At 39.2% G+C, this 14,656-nt stretch overlaps 1 protein-coding gene across 2 annotated transcripts; it reads left to right on the top strand.

The window, feature by feature from the left end:
- The first annotated feature begins 635 nt into the window (after positions 1 to 635).
- Positions 636 to 12,860, top strand: mmut (methylmalonyl CoA mutase). Of its 2 annotated transcripts, none has more exons than XM_003440669.5 (13): positions 636 to 760; positions 1,826 to 2,259; positions 2,350 to 2,717; positions 2,806 to 2,963; positions 5,406 to 5,577; positions 5,746 to 5,994; positions 6,207 to 6,318; positions 7,671 to 7,786; positions 8,473 to 8,588; positions 9,630 to 9,761; positions 9,865 to 10,012; positions 11,406 to 11,573; positions 11,988 to 12,860. In XM_003440669.5, exons 2-13 carry the CDS (start codon positions 1,863 to 1,865, stop codon positions 12,114 to 12,116), a joined length of 2,265 nt encoding a protein of 754 aa, XP_003440717.1. In that variant the 5' UTR covers positions 636 to 760; positions 1,826 to 1,862; the 3' UTR covers positions 12,117 to 12,860. The 2 variants fall into 2 exon arrangements, with proteins under 2 accessions (XP_003440717.1, XP_025754799.1); XM_025899014.1 differs by lacking the exon at positions 636 to 760 and adding an exon at positions 862 to 885.
- Positions 12,861 to 14,656: the final 1,796 nt, after the last annotated feature.

Raw genomic sequence — 14,656 nt, 5'->3', positions numbered from 1 at the left:
AAAACCTGTATTTAATGGCCATCAGGCCAGAAATTGAGGTTTTCAGATGAATACAAATGTTTTAACTTTATGGGACCAGTTTTGGGAGGCTCTTTTTCTGTCCCAGCGTGACTGCCGCAATGCACAAACCAAGATCCATAAAGGTGTGGTTAGTTAAGTATGGTGTGGAAGAATTCAACCCCATCTAGCATTTTTGGGATGAACTAATATAGAGATACATCACTATCTGATTTGTCCATGTATTTTATCTCAGTTTCAAAACGTGATATGTTGTTACCACTTTTTATTTAACTATGGGTTTTAAGTATATGCAGTCATTGCACGTCTGTTTTTTTTTATCAGTATTTCCCACCGCATCACTTTGAATTTTCCTGAAATCTCTAATAATAATAATAATAAACATGAATTCTCAGTCTTAGCTTTGACAAAACAGGGAATAAGGGTGGTCACTATAAAAAATATGTATCAATCCCATGAAGGTAACTGTATGTGCTAATTGTTTACTACAATTAAAACCACATCAATAGCTGAATAACTCAATAAAGCAAATGAAATATACACATATACTAACAACTGTTTGTGTCGCTCATCTCTACGACAGTCAAATATCTTTGCTGTAACATGTGTTTCCGGTGTAATAGGTCAAAGGGTACTGCAGTTGATTCTCGCAACCGATTGGCTGACTGTCTCTGTTGTCAAACTCCATTGGCTAGAGGCACACACGCCTGTCATCAGTCTGAACAAGAAAACAAACGACAAGGTCAGAATTCTGTTGTAATATCTCTGAAAATACTCACTGTTAAACACGCGAGGCACCAATATGCCTCATGTTGTATACCACGGTTTTGCTTTTACGTTTACGCCATTGCAAACGAGTGCAGCTCGGTAACGTTTTACGGCTAGCTGACTTAGCTTAGCAACGAGCCTAGTCTGTTTTTTTTTTTTGCATATTGCTCTCATATAAGTCTCTAGTTTTATTCCACCACAGCGACTTAAACACCGCGTGGTTTTGTAACTTGATAAAGTGTGATGTTGTCATGTATTTGTTCAGCTTGTTTCTTTACCACTATGCTAATAACTAGTTAGCATCTTCTCTCTTCTTCTCTTTAATTTCTTATCAGCTGTACGTTAAAATACGCCACGAAAGAGCAGGTGTCCCTCGCCTGTTACTTAACTTGATTTAGTCATATTGAAATGCATTTTAAAGGTCAACAAACCATAAAAACTTGATGTGCAGATAATTCAGTCAAATCTGATTCAATTTGCATAAAAGTTTGCAAACTTTGCACACATAAGATTTTAAAAGCTTCTCCCCTGGTAGCTATACTTCTACCAATAACTTTCAACCTAAAATATAAATGATCTTATAAATTACATTTTAGAACTGACTGCTATCTCTCTCTTGTAAATGTCTCTGCTGGTACCGAGGACCAAACCTAGCCGTGACCACAATACCTCGGTCTGCCCTGCAACCGTCCAACACGGCCCATCTCTGTAAACTTAACCACATCACTGCAGACTACCTAGCCTGCACTTACAATCTGCTATAAAGTTTGAGTACATGAATTTATTATCATTTAATTTGCTTTCAAAAACACTTTAGGATATGAAACAGGCAACTCTAGCAATGCATGCAAAATATCTTCCCAAGTAAATTAGAACATTGCATGTAAGCTTTAAATTTCTAGTTTATCAAGTGACACTTGCTGCTGTGTTTTGTATTAAACTGTCAAACAGATTTAATTAGTCATTAACTGGAAATTGCCAGATTGTTCCAACCTACTACAACTGCTGATTTGAGCAGCTTTTTCTCTTCTGCCTCCAGGTTTTTCCATGTGTGAGTGATTAAGCCAACAGTAAGCATGCTGACCGCACAGAGGGCATGTGCAGCAATGGCTGCCCGGCACCTGGTTAGAACTTCAGTCTCCTCATCCCTCACACACTGCTCTCTGATCCATACTTCAGTACCCTGTCAGGACCGTTCTGAGCTGCATTCTGAATGGGCCGGTCTGGCTAAGAAACAGCTGAAGGGGAAGAACCCAGAAGATCTGATCTGGCACACTCCCGAGGGGATTAACATCAAGCCCGTGTACACCAAAGCAGACTCAAAAGATGTTGTTGATGAGTTGCCAGGAGTGTTTCCTTACACTAGAGGGCCCTATCCCACCATGTACACATACAGACCTTGGACTATCAGGCAGTATGCTGGATTCAGCACTGTTGAGGAGAGCAATAAGTTCTATAAAGACAACATAAAGGGTAGGTTTTGTTGTGGTCTAAGTTTTTCACATTTCTGCCAGACTTGCGTTGAAATAATTATTACGCTACTCTTTGACCCTCTCGTTTCAGCTGGTCAGCAGGGTCTTTCTGTGGCCTTTGACCTCCCGACACACCGTGGTTATGACTCGGACAACCCCAGGGTCCACGGAGATGTGGGCATGGCTGGAGTGGCTATAGATACAGTTGAGGACATGAAGTTGCTCTTTGATGGAATCCCATTGGAGAAGATGTCTGTTTCAATGACTATGAATGGAGCAGTTATCCCTGTGTTGGCAATGTTTATTGTCACCGGAGAGGAGCAGGGCGTTCCAAAAGAGAAACTAACTGGCACGATTCAAAATGATATTTTGAAGGAATTTATGGTGCGCAACACCTATATTTTCCCCCCGGAACCTTCCATGCACGCCATTGCAGACATCTTTGCATATACCTCTAAGGTATGTACCAGCACAGGTTTAATGAAACCTTTTTTCTGGTGCTGTTGAACACAGTGTAACTGATTTACTACCACGGTCATGTTCACAGCACATGCCTAAGTTCAACTCCATATCCATCAGTGGCTACCATCTTCAGGAGGCCGGCGCTGATGCCATCTTGGAAGTAGCCTACACCATTGCTAACGGCCTGGAGTACTGCCGCACTGGACTGAAAGCAGGTTTAACCATAGATGAATTTGCTCCAAGGTAAAAGTTGACAAAATGTTTTAATAATAATGTTATTTAATAATAGTTTATATTTCTAATAAATCTATGCTATAACACGTCACAAATGCCTGCAGGATTGCTGCCAGTGATGGTCACAATATCAACAAATAACAGTTGTGATGTTGGTGAATGAATAAGACGCTCAGTAAATGTCCTTTTAGGAACAAAACGTACATTAATATTAATGCACAATGACAGTGATGAGCCACATTTAACCAGTAAACAAATGTTTTTTTTATATCAAACCATTAAATTACTGTGAATCACCATAAAAGCAAAGTCAGTTAACCATTAGTCGTTAACTGTTAACAAAAACAAACATGCAGTTATTGCGTGCTCTTCATTTCTGCTGCAATTTACCACAAAAAAAAGAAAAAAAAATCAAGTTTTTCTTGGAATTGCACAAATTACATGTTTTTTGCTAACATGGGTTCAGTCATGTGAAAAATAACTACATCACATTCATTTGACAATACCAACAGAGGTGCCACATTAAAACCTTTAAATTTTAAAGTTATTTTTGTAAATTAAATTAGATAAAAAGTAAATAAAAAGTAGGTATTCCTCTATATTTAATACATTTTCAAATATATAGATTCAGTCACAGGGGTGCCAATGATTGGAACCTTATTTTTTGTAAAAAGCTGTCTAAATATTTCACATCTGGAGTCCAGTGGTCTTTATATTTAAGGTTGTGGTGTCATTATGCCAGTACTGAAACAGCTCCAGTGGGCCTCCAGATAAGTTTGTTAGGTTACAAGAAATGTTTAGAAAAGGCTTAAAATATTTAAAATAAAGAATTCCACTGTGAGGAATCCATCTACTGGTGGTGCAGATTACCAGTGAACTGCTGCTCCAGCAAATTAAACCCAAGATCAGAGCAACAATTGGGGGGGAAAAAAGGCTTCAAGACCAGTTTCATGACAGCGTCTGCACGATACATAAAGAAGGCAACTTTTCTCTGTGGTCTTTGTTCAGGTATATCTCATTTAATAATAGGCACCAATATATTAGATTGTCTAAATGTGTCCATTTAGAGCATTTAGCTCTATTTTCCAGAATTTATCCAAAATTCATGATAGTGTTCTCTCTCATGTATCTAGTATGAATCATATTTATGTGTGTTTTTAATTATACACCCTCACAGTCCAGCAGTTTTTTTTCTGATGTAGAATAAAGGATGTGTGCTGAGCGCCATCACAACTTAAACATTTATGCTTGAAAAACATAAATAAAAAGTCTGGAGCTAACCTTGCGCCCTTCTTATTTCAGCATATTTTGCTAGAAAGATGGGAAATATGTGCAGCAGTTTATTGAAACATGTGCAAACATAAATGTTTGTGAGGTTAAAGCAGAATTCGTACAGCTCTAACAAGCTTGTACTGGGAATGTTGTTTTTTGTGACAGGCTGCTGCGAACAAAGGGCCTAAAGAGACTATTAAAAATTGGTCCTTTTGTCTGTTATGTGTAGACTTAACACAGGTTCATCACTTGAGTTAGGTGCCTTTTTATGTTTGAATGATTCATAGGTTGGTGTTAAGCGGCTTAACAAACTAAAACATTCCTGTGAAAATGGTCAGGTATAAGCATTGGACTGAAAATACATGAAAAAGCAACCAAATGTCCCAAATCTTCAGGAATCCTGGAGAACTATTGCTCAAAAACATTACAAAAAAATGACAAGAAAGTTGCTCCTTGTAGGTAAAATACATATAAAAAGACTTTTGCTTGGAACTGTATTTTTTTTTCTTGAGAAGACTAATCACTGTAGGGACCCTGTTTTGTGTAATTCCTATTAGAAGCGTATCTTTTCTTGACACAAATCTGGAATGGGAGGCGTTTGATGAACTGGCATGGAATGATCCAAATATGTGATGAAAAACCTTTCCGTGTCTTTCCTGTAATTGCTACTTAGCAGCTGACATGCACGCTGGTGCCAGGATATTTGCAGTGTGCCAAAATCAATTGAAATAGTAGCTTCGCCAATTTATTGCCGGGGCTGTGCTTTTCATAAATGTCAGACTGAGACAGATCGGGCAGTTGAAGAAGGTTGGATATAAAATTGTAATTATTCAGATCGTTATTGTTTGGCGTGGTCTGCAGTTGATTTTGGATGATGTACCCTCTTGATTTGGAAAGTGCTGGATAAGGATGGCAAATAACAGGAGGGGAAGAAAGGTTATGTCCCAAACAATGATCTGATTGATCTGATCTTTAGCTAATCAGTACCACATACCACTAGTGTATGTGACAGTTATTATCTGGCTGCTTAGTGACATTTATATAATCCATAATAGAGCACCAAGGCCAAGCTCTTTTTCTTTTCTTTTTCTGTATAGAAAACACTAAATTCTACACTGGTGTGTCACTTGTAATTTTTATTAAACCTCTCCTTTGACATTTTTGTGTTTTTCTTTTCAGGCTGTCGTTCTTCTGGGGCATCGGGATGAATTTCTACATGGAAATTGCCAAGCTGAGGGCAGCCAGGAGGTTATGGGCTACGCTCATTAAAGAAAATTTCCAGCCCAAGAATGCCAAGTCTCTCCTCCTGCGCACACACTGCCAGACCTCAGGCTGGTCTCTCACTGAACAAGTAAGTGGGAATTGTTTTATTGAATGCGCTCACAGTACGAGGAGATGATTGGCCAGCTTTAAGATCCAGAATTATTAGATTTCGAAATCTGCAAATAAAGACAGAAATGTAAAAATCAAAATTGTAAATGAATTAATCATTACTAATGTGCCATGTGACCGCTCTCAGGATCCATACAACAATGTGATCCGCACGGTGATTGAAGCCATGGCCGCTGTGTTTGGGGGGACCCAGTCGCTGCACACCAACTCTTTCGATGAAGCTCTGGGCTTGCCCACCGTGAAAAGCGCTCGCATCGCCAGGAACACTCAGATCATCATCCAGGAGGAGTCGGGCATACCCAAAGTTGCAGATCCTTGGGGAGGCTCGCACATGATGGAGGCTCTTACAGATGATGTCTATAACACTGCTTTGAAGGTTGGTCGCAGGGCCAAAGGCAGTAACCAGAGCAGTGAATTCCTTATTGATTAACCCTTTCCTCCGATCCTTTTTTGACCTGAATCTTGTATTATGCAGGTTTTATTTGTCTCTTTGAAACTCCTTTACTCCAAGTGCTCTTGCTGTAGTTTAAATCAGCAGCCCATAATCATAAAGAGATTCTTTTATAGCTGGTCTTTTGCTTTTTATAGTTTATTAAAGACATCGAAGAGATGGGAGGCATGGCCAAAGCTGTAGCCGAGGGAATTCCAAAGCTCCGTATTGAGGAATGTGCTGCTCGTAGACAGGCCCGCATTGACTCAGGTACTTCTTCATAAGGCCTTAAAGCCTCTCTTTCTTTAACCTCCCTCCTGACTTTAATTACTTAAAGCAGTCCTAACATTTAACCTGCCCTCTGCCTGTGGAACTGCGCTGCAGTGAAATGGATCATTTACATCCCAGTTCAAAGAGGAAAAAAGGGACGTCGTTTTAATGTGAATACAGAAAGAAATGTTAGCAAATCTCTAAAACCCATATTTTATTCACAATAGAACATAGAAAACATCAAATGTTTCAACTGATTTTATATTTTATGAAGAGTGTTGGCTCATTTTAAAACATGTCTGAAAAAAAGTTGGGATGGTGGCAACAAAAGGCTGGAAAAGTAAGTGTCAGTCTAAAGAAACAGCTCGAGGAGCATTTTGTAACTATCTAGGTTAACTGGCAACATGTCACTAACATGATCGGGTATAAAAACAGCATCTTAGACAGGCAGACGTTCATCAATCTCCCAAAACTGACTAGATATTTTTAGAATAATTACATGATCTACGGTACGTAATATCATCAAATGATTCTGAGAATCTGGAGAAATCTCTGTGCGCTAGAGACAGGATGGAAATCAGACATGATTCTGTCACTCAGAAATCAGTGCAGCTCAGGAACACTTCCAGAAATCACTGTCTCTGAATATTCTCTGAGCCACAGTGAGGGAAAGTGGAAAACTGGTGTGCGATTGAATCAACTGAAGCTTGAACTTCTTTTTGGAAAACACTGAGGCTGTGTCCTCTGTAATAAAAAGGAGAGGCACTAATTATTGGCAACTTGAAGATCTGAAAAGACGCCCCAAGTGCGGAAAGGTATAAAACAGGTTTTAGAGCAGCATATGCTCCATCCAGATGTATTTCTTTTTCAGGGAAGGCCTTTCATATTTAAGCAAGATGATGCCAAACTGCATACACTGTCTTTCACAACTGTGTGACTTCGTGCTAAATTCATCAGTTGAAAACATTTGAAATATCATGAAACTAAAAAAATACAACAAAGAAGACCCAGGACTGTGGAGCAGCTAGAATCCTCCATCAGACATAAACAGGACAACAGTCCTGTCCAGCAGCTCGTCTCCTCCGTTTACACACTGTTGTTAAAAGAAGAGGGGATGCTACGCAGCAGTAAATATGTGTTGCTGCCATAACATTTAAAATGAGCTAATATTTTTATTAAATGCTGCAGTGTCGCAGTTTAAATGTATTTGAGGTTGTATATTTAAAAGGATAACCTTTCTCACCACGTGCGTCATAATGACCTTCATTTCTTCTCATCATCCCCCTAATAAGTTACCATTTACATACTTTGTGTCTGTCATTTATCCTCTGTCCTTCTCCTTAATGTTTCAGGCTCAGAAGTTATTGTTGGTGTGAACAAGTACCGTCTGGAGAAAGAGGAGACGGTGGAGGTCCTGGCCATAGATAACACTGCTGTGCGCCAGAAGCAGATTGAAAAACTGAAAAAGGTCAGTAATACAGTTGACAGCTTGATGAATTGGCAGTATGACAAGTATAACATACAGCACCTTTCAAAGACACATGCGCCTTTTAATCAGCACAGGAGCTTTTTTTCTTTAAACAGGAAAAACGGTTTGCAGAGTTTGGGAAACATCAAGGCTTTCTAATCTTCTAATGTTTTTTTAATTTCTCAAATATTTCACTTTATTCACTTTTATTTACACAGTTCCAAAACAACAATGGTCATTCAAAACACTTTATAAGGTCTTTAAAGCCTGAAACATGAAATGTTAGGAATAAAAATCTATTTTCTTTTGAACATTGAGTGTTTATTGAACTTTCTCTCACATTAAGAAAAATATATATATTAATTTGTATTAAATATATTAATTTTTTTTCTTTGCAGTTACTGCTTAAAAACTTATTGTGCACTTTATTTAGACCCTACGGCTTTATTTAGGATACTTACACATTGTGAGACAATGAGTTATCTGCAAAATTTACTTTTCTACATATCATCCCAATTTGGTGACACAACCAAGTCATGAATATAAAAAAAAGAAATTGCATTCGATGTGGACATTTTACGCACACGAAAGTACCCAAACCTGATGTATAAGCAGTATAAACAAAAGCATGATGGATGAAAACATTTAAGTGCCATGTTTATATCACATTGCCTCCTTTTCTTTAGGTGAGGGAGAGCCGTGACCCTGAGAAAGCCAAGAAGTGTCTGGCTGCCATTGAGGAGTGTGCCCAAACCAGGGAGGGCAACCTTTTAGCTCTGGCTGTGGAGGCATCAAGAGCCAGGTCAAAACTGACTCAGAAAAGCTCTTTTGATCAGTCTTATGTCTGCGTGAATGCTGCTTCAAAACCTCAGTCAGGCTGCAGTTTTATTCTGGTCTGTTAATCAGTCTAAATTGTTTCTTAATCAGTGCCTTCAAATGAGCACAGTGACCTTTTCCAGCACTAGATAACTAGATAATGCACCCTCCCCCTTTTATTATATCCTGTGTGAATGTATTAATCACTACGCTGTAATCCACTGTGTGCTTTTTCTTCAAGGGGTTTTTGTTTTTGGGTAACTTTTAGCACCGGTTTTCATTTTCCTTTCATACCCAAAACTGTTATGTGACAAACCAAATCATGAGGAATAAAAGGCGTAAAACACAGAATATAATCGATATATAATGTCATCGCTACACACCAGCACACCTGCAGCCTGTTTATGTGCTTCAGCTTCTACAATACCAGGGTCTGCCTGGTGTGTTCTGATGATCTGCAGCAGGTTATTTAATAGTCATTAGTTACTCTGATATTGGGTTAAGAAGCCGGTCACATGTGAAATTAAACGTTATTATTACATTATCGACCTTACTCTCTGGTCTTATGTGAGAATGTAATTATGAACTGTGTAACACTTGGGTGCAATACTATGTGAAGAGTACATGTGCTAATTGCATCTCATTTCCTTGGAGGCAGGGGGATAGCCTGACTGGGAACACTTCATATCTGGTTATCTGTGCAAAACCATTTAAATTCCTTCCAATATAATATTCTGGGTTATTTCATAAACACAAGTGCCTCGCTAATTTACATTTCAACAGCTGATTTAAAATTAGCAGTAAAATTACGTATCTGTTGCTTTTTTATTACCCTCTGCGGATCAGTGATGTCCTGAGAAATTGCACTACAGTGGGTATTTCTGCCATAATTCATAATGAGCATACAATGATAAAATTTGTAATGCTATGATTAAAAAAACAGGTATTAGTGTATTGAGTGTGGATATCTTAAAATAGTACTTAATGATTATTTATCACTCGAATCTGAATCTGCTCTTTTCTGCAGATGCTCTGTTGGTGAGATAACTGAAGCCATGAAGAAGGTGTTTGGTGAACACAAGGCCAGCACCAGGATGGTGAGCGGGGCTTACCGCACTGAGTTCGGAGAGCATGAAGAGATCACTCTGGCCAACAACAGGTAGAAAATAATAACAATTTATTTCATGACCTTTATAATTTATATGCTAGACACTTGATTTGCTGATTCAGGTAAAATTCTTTCCCCCCCTAAAAAAACAAAGAGTTGCAGAGTTCAAGAGGCTTGAGGGGAGGAATCCTCGATTGCTGGTGGCAAAGATGGGGCAGGATGGTCACGACAGAGGTGCCAAAGTTATCGCTACGGGGTTTGCAGACCTGGGCTTTGACGTAGACATCGGACCACTGTTTCAGGTGAATGTTGTACCAAGGAATTAGGACGTTTTACTGCCTGTAATGACCTCAATCTAATATATATATATATCATAATTGTTTCGTTTTGTTCATTTGTTTCGGCACCAGGACCGTGTTATTGTTGGTGCTTACTGAAGCTGTCACATTCGAGTGGAAGAGAAGCGTTATTAATATATATACAATACAAAAACTGTAGGCTCAGGAGCTCTGAGCTGCAGCAGGCTATGGCGATTGGGTGTCTGCACTAAGTTCGGCATCGATATGGTGCTCCTTGGGGAGAAAGGTTTTGCTCTCTATATAATGCTCTGTAATGTGAGGAACTGCTAGTACTGACGAGCTACATCAAGAAATGGTGGCAAACCCCATAAAGACTCCATACTACCTTAGCTTTAAGTGAATTTCAGATGCATATATAAGCTGAAAACATGCTGTTGGCGGTTGTCATAACTTTTTAAAAATGAATGACATGCCGCTGAAGTCACACAGACGCAATCGCCGCATCTTTGTTAGACAGTCTGAGTTCAAAAGTTCAGACAACCTAAAGGTGCTTATTTAAGCTTCGCCAGATGATCTCATGGTCTGTGTGCATTTTGAATTGGGTGAGCCCCACAGCTAATTATGTCGCACTTTGTTGGCACGAGTTCGCACCACTGATCACAGAGCTTGGTGTTAAGCTCAGCTGGTGGTGGTAAGTAAAGCGTGGCGTTAAACTGCTGTTATTTTTAGCCCAGCTCATAGAAAAGACAGAGGGAACTCAATGAAGTATTACGCTGTTTCTGAAAAAGCTGGAAAGATTAATCAAAACAACATATCAAATATTGAAACTAAGAGATGAGACTGTGAAATAGGATTCAGAAAACACACATTAAAAACTGTTGGGAGTGACTTCACATTATAATGTTTTACACAGTTGCCTAACAACCAAGAGATCCCCGCTTAGATGGTGGGAGGAGACATAAATCTCTCTGGGGTTTTGTCAGGAAGGGCAGCGTAAAAAAGTTAAGAGAAATGTATAATGGAAAAATAAATGTAGTAATGTGTTTGATTGTAAATCGAGGACCCAGAGAGGTCAAGTCTTTTAGAAGTAATGATGGGAAGAGACTCTTTACCCCTCTGTGAAAGACTGTGTAGGCACAGTCAACAAATAAAAAATAACATTTCTAGATGGAAAAGCGATCCTTTGGAGGTTCCATTGTTATTAAAATGTGACACATGAAAACAAAAAGACACATTAAGTGATCTTTGGACCTTTTGGCAGTTCTACATTTTAAAAAATGACATTTTTACAATACAGTAGCAGCATTACTGTTGCATTCATGTTTATTTTCCTCGACTCCTGCCCACCTCACTCTGAGTTGTTTGTGTTTTCCGCTTCTTTCTTTCTCCCAAACAGACCCCCCGGGAGGTGGCCCAGCAGGCGGTCGATGCAGACGTTCACTGTGTCGGGGTCAGCACGCTGGCAGCAGGACACAAGACCCTGGTGCCAGAGCTCATCAAGGAACTCCACAAGCTCAACAGGCCAGATATACTTGTCATCTGTGGAGGTGTCATCCCTCCCCAGGTAACACACAAAGTCTGTGCATGATTTCCTTTGGGTAATTAAAGCATTACCAGAGGATTTTATCTCCTAATGCGCCTTTTTTTAGAGCCTGAAATGTAAGTCTAAGATTGTAGGTTTGAAATTAACAGATAGGTGAAAAACACAAGCTATAAATGCTCGAGTATCTTTCTTTCCATCCTTTTCCTGTTTGATTAATATTTGCTGAACACTTAAATACTTTTACCTTTCAAGGATTATAGAAGTTGTGGTAATTATTGACAATATCCGTCCCACTCCAGATAATAAAAGTTGAATTACTATTTAGCTATTCATTTTTTAAGAGTGCATCGCCTTTTTAAAGATTAAAACATTTACCAACATCCCACACCTGAACACCGTGAATCTAAACCGTGTGCCGCCTCTGTTTGAATGCAGGACTACGAGTTCTTGTACCAGAGTGGCGTATGCGCCATCTTTGGCCCAGGAACCAGGATCCCACAGGCTGCAGTGGAAGTTATTGACAACATTGAAAAGAGCCTGGAAAAGAATCGACAAGCCATGTGAAAGCAAACTACTAAAAGTGAACTGCTTGTTCAAGCATCTGTACAGGATCAGTCTGACTGGTAGCACGAGGACGTAAAAGAAAAAGCAAGACTAATTGTTACGTTTAGTTTTTTGTGTGTTCATTAACAGCACTCAAAATGAACAATGTAACGTCAGACAAACCTCCTCAGTAGGATTTGAATGATGTTTGTTAATGATTTCATCCTTTGCATCATACCTGTGTGTGATTTGTATTGATTTCTTAATCAGTTTGATTATATTACATCTGCAATTTCAGAAAATTCCCGAGTGTAAAAGAAAGCACTTATCATACACTGCATTATTCCAATCAGGATTATGATGTGACAGAAATTTGCCTCTTTTTTTTTTTAACAATCCAAGATAAAACACTTGGAAACACCACAAACCTGCTTTGAATGTATTTTTTGAAATGTCTCCGTGTAATTTAATAACTTAGCAGAGTGTGATTAGTGCCAGTGTGGTGGACATGGATCAAAACAATCCGCTTATGAAACTTTATCCCTGCCTCTTATTTTCATGGATATGATTGTCGTGTAAGTGGCCTTCTGTCGCTCTGATCTCGACTCTTTGCATCAATCATAAATTTGTTCCGAGGATAAAACCCCGTCACAGCAGTCAGAGTTTATGAAACTGTTAGAGAATAGTATTTTTCTGATTGTGACTCTGAATTCAGTTTACTGGTCTTTAGTCAAAATAAATACTGTGAACTTTGGAAATGTATAAGCTGAAGCACGTACTTGTTGTAAAAGGACAAAAGATGACAATTTAAGTGAAGTGACATAGTTGCAGGTGCATAATGGGCTGGTCTGAGTATCTTAGGAACTACTGATTTACTGGGATTTCCACACACAACCATCTGTAGACTTTATAGAGAATGATCTGAAAAAGAGAAAAATATCCAGTGAGCAACAGCAGAGTTAAAAGGCCTTGGTGATGTCAGAGCTTAGAGGAAAGTGGCCTGCTTGAGCTGATAAGAAGGTAACAAATAACAAGTAACTTATATGAACTCTTGTTACAACCAAGGTAGGCAGAAGAGCTTCTCTAAATGCACAGTGCAGAGTAGGGTTTGCATGGGCTCACCAAAATTGATAAAGATTGAGACTCATCAGACATGGAAGAATTTTTATAATTTCTGCCCTGACATTTGATTGGGAGGGTCAGAATCTGGCATAAACATGAAAGCAGGACTCCGTCCTTCCTGGATGCAGACTCCTGGTGGTGGTTTGATGGTTTGGGAGACATTTTTGGGCAGCTCTTTGTACCAAGTGAACATTGACATCACAGCCTGAGTATTTTTGTTTTGAACGTCCATTTCTTCATGACCACCGTGCAACCATTTATTAATGTCACTTAAGCTCAGATCGTTGGAAACTGGTTTCTTAACATACGCCACATACGCCACTACTCAAATGGCACAGTCACCAGATCTCAATCCACCTTTGGGATTTGGTGGAGCATATGGTTACATTGTAACCTTGGTTCTCTGAGTGAGAGCCTCCAGCGCTCTCCAGCTTGTGATAGACTGGTAATAATGGATATAGATTATGGACTGCTTCTTACATAGCGCCTTTCTGCTCTATCTGATCCCATTCACACAAACACTTTCTGCTATGCTTTGAGCGTTCCATCTAACATTCACACACATTCATACTCTAATGGATGCATGGGAAAGCAGCTTAGTGTTAGTATCTTGACCAAGCATATTTGGCATGCAGATCGAAAAACCAACCTTCCAATTAGTAGATGGCCTGCTCTACCTCCTGAGCTACAGCCACCCCACGTGAAATTCACATCATAGATGTGCAGCTGACAAATCTGTAACAACTGTGTGATTCTGTTGTGTCAATATGGAGCAAAATCTCTGAGGAATGTTTTCAGCAACTTGTTGAATCTGTGCCACAAACAATTAAGGTAATTCTCTGTACTTAATAAAGTGTCCAGTGGGTGTACTTTATGCTGCATTGTGAATCACAGGGCTTGTATAGAGGTTAACACTTCTTCCTGTGAAAGTTGGGTGACCCTACATCACCCTGCCACTTGGGTGGATAAGAACTGAGGGTATAAGATGTCTGAAAAGCCCCTCGCTTGGATTTCTATAAGATCATATGATGAAGTCACCCTAGCTGCACAAATGAGAAACACCAGTTTACATTCTGCTCTCAAGATGACCTCGAATTGAATCAAGGCATATCTGAAATGCATACTAAGAGGAAAGAAATACATGTATATGAAATGCATGCAAATTCACACCCTTCTGCCTTTAATGGATTTATACGTCAGCTGGCTTTGGCGACCTTTATTCCCCCGATTTTAAAACGAGATTAAGAAAACATAGACTTAAATGTCAGTCTTAAAAAACCTCCTCCTCACCATTAAAAACAGGCTGTTGCTCTTTTATTATTCGTGTTGGAGTTCAAATGTGTGATTGTGTAACACTTTAGCACCGTGAATTCATTTTCCAAGACTTTAATCCATTCATTAAGTGTTTATTTTCAAACATGCGCAATCCCTTATATACA

This window comes from Oreochromis niloticus, linkage group LG15, assembly GCF_001858045.2.
Source record: "Oreochromis niloticus isolate F11D_XX linkage group LG15, O_niloticus_UMD_NMBU, whole genome shotgun sequence".
In the NCBI taxonomy this organism is placed as follows: domain Eukaryota; kingdom Metazoa; phylum Chordata; class Actinopteri; order Cichliformes; family Cichlidae; genus Oreochromis; species Oreochromis niloticus.
Note: the sequence above shows the minus strand (reverse complement) of the source record. Positions and strands in the feature narration are given on the sequence as shown.

Bases quoted from the DNA above. Each gene is read 5' to 3' on its own strand.
- mmut (XM_003440669.5), top strand. From the start codon at position 1,863: ATGCTGACCGCACAGAGGGCATGTGCAGCAATGGCTGCCCGGCACCTG. The intron at 7,787-8,472 runs GTCAGTAATACA...CCTTTTCTTTAG, and splicing joins AGATTGAAAAACTGAAAAAG to GTGAGGGAGAGCCGTGACCC. The intron at 9,762-9,864 runs GTAGAAAATAAT...AAAAAAACAAAG, and splicing joins ATCACTCTGGCCAACAACAG to AGTTGCAGAGTTCAAGAGGC.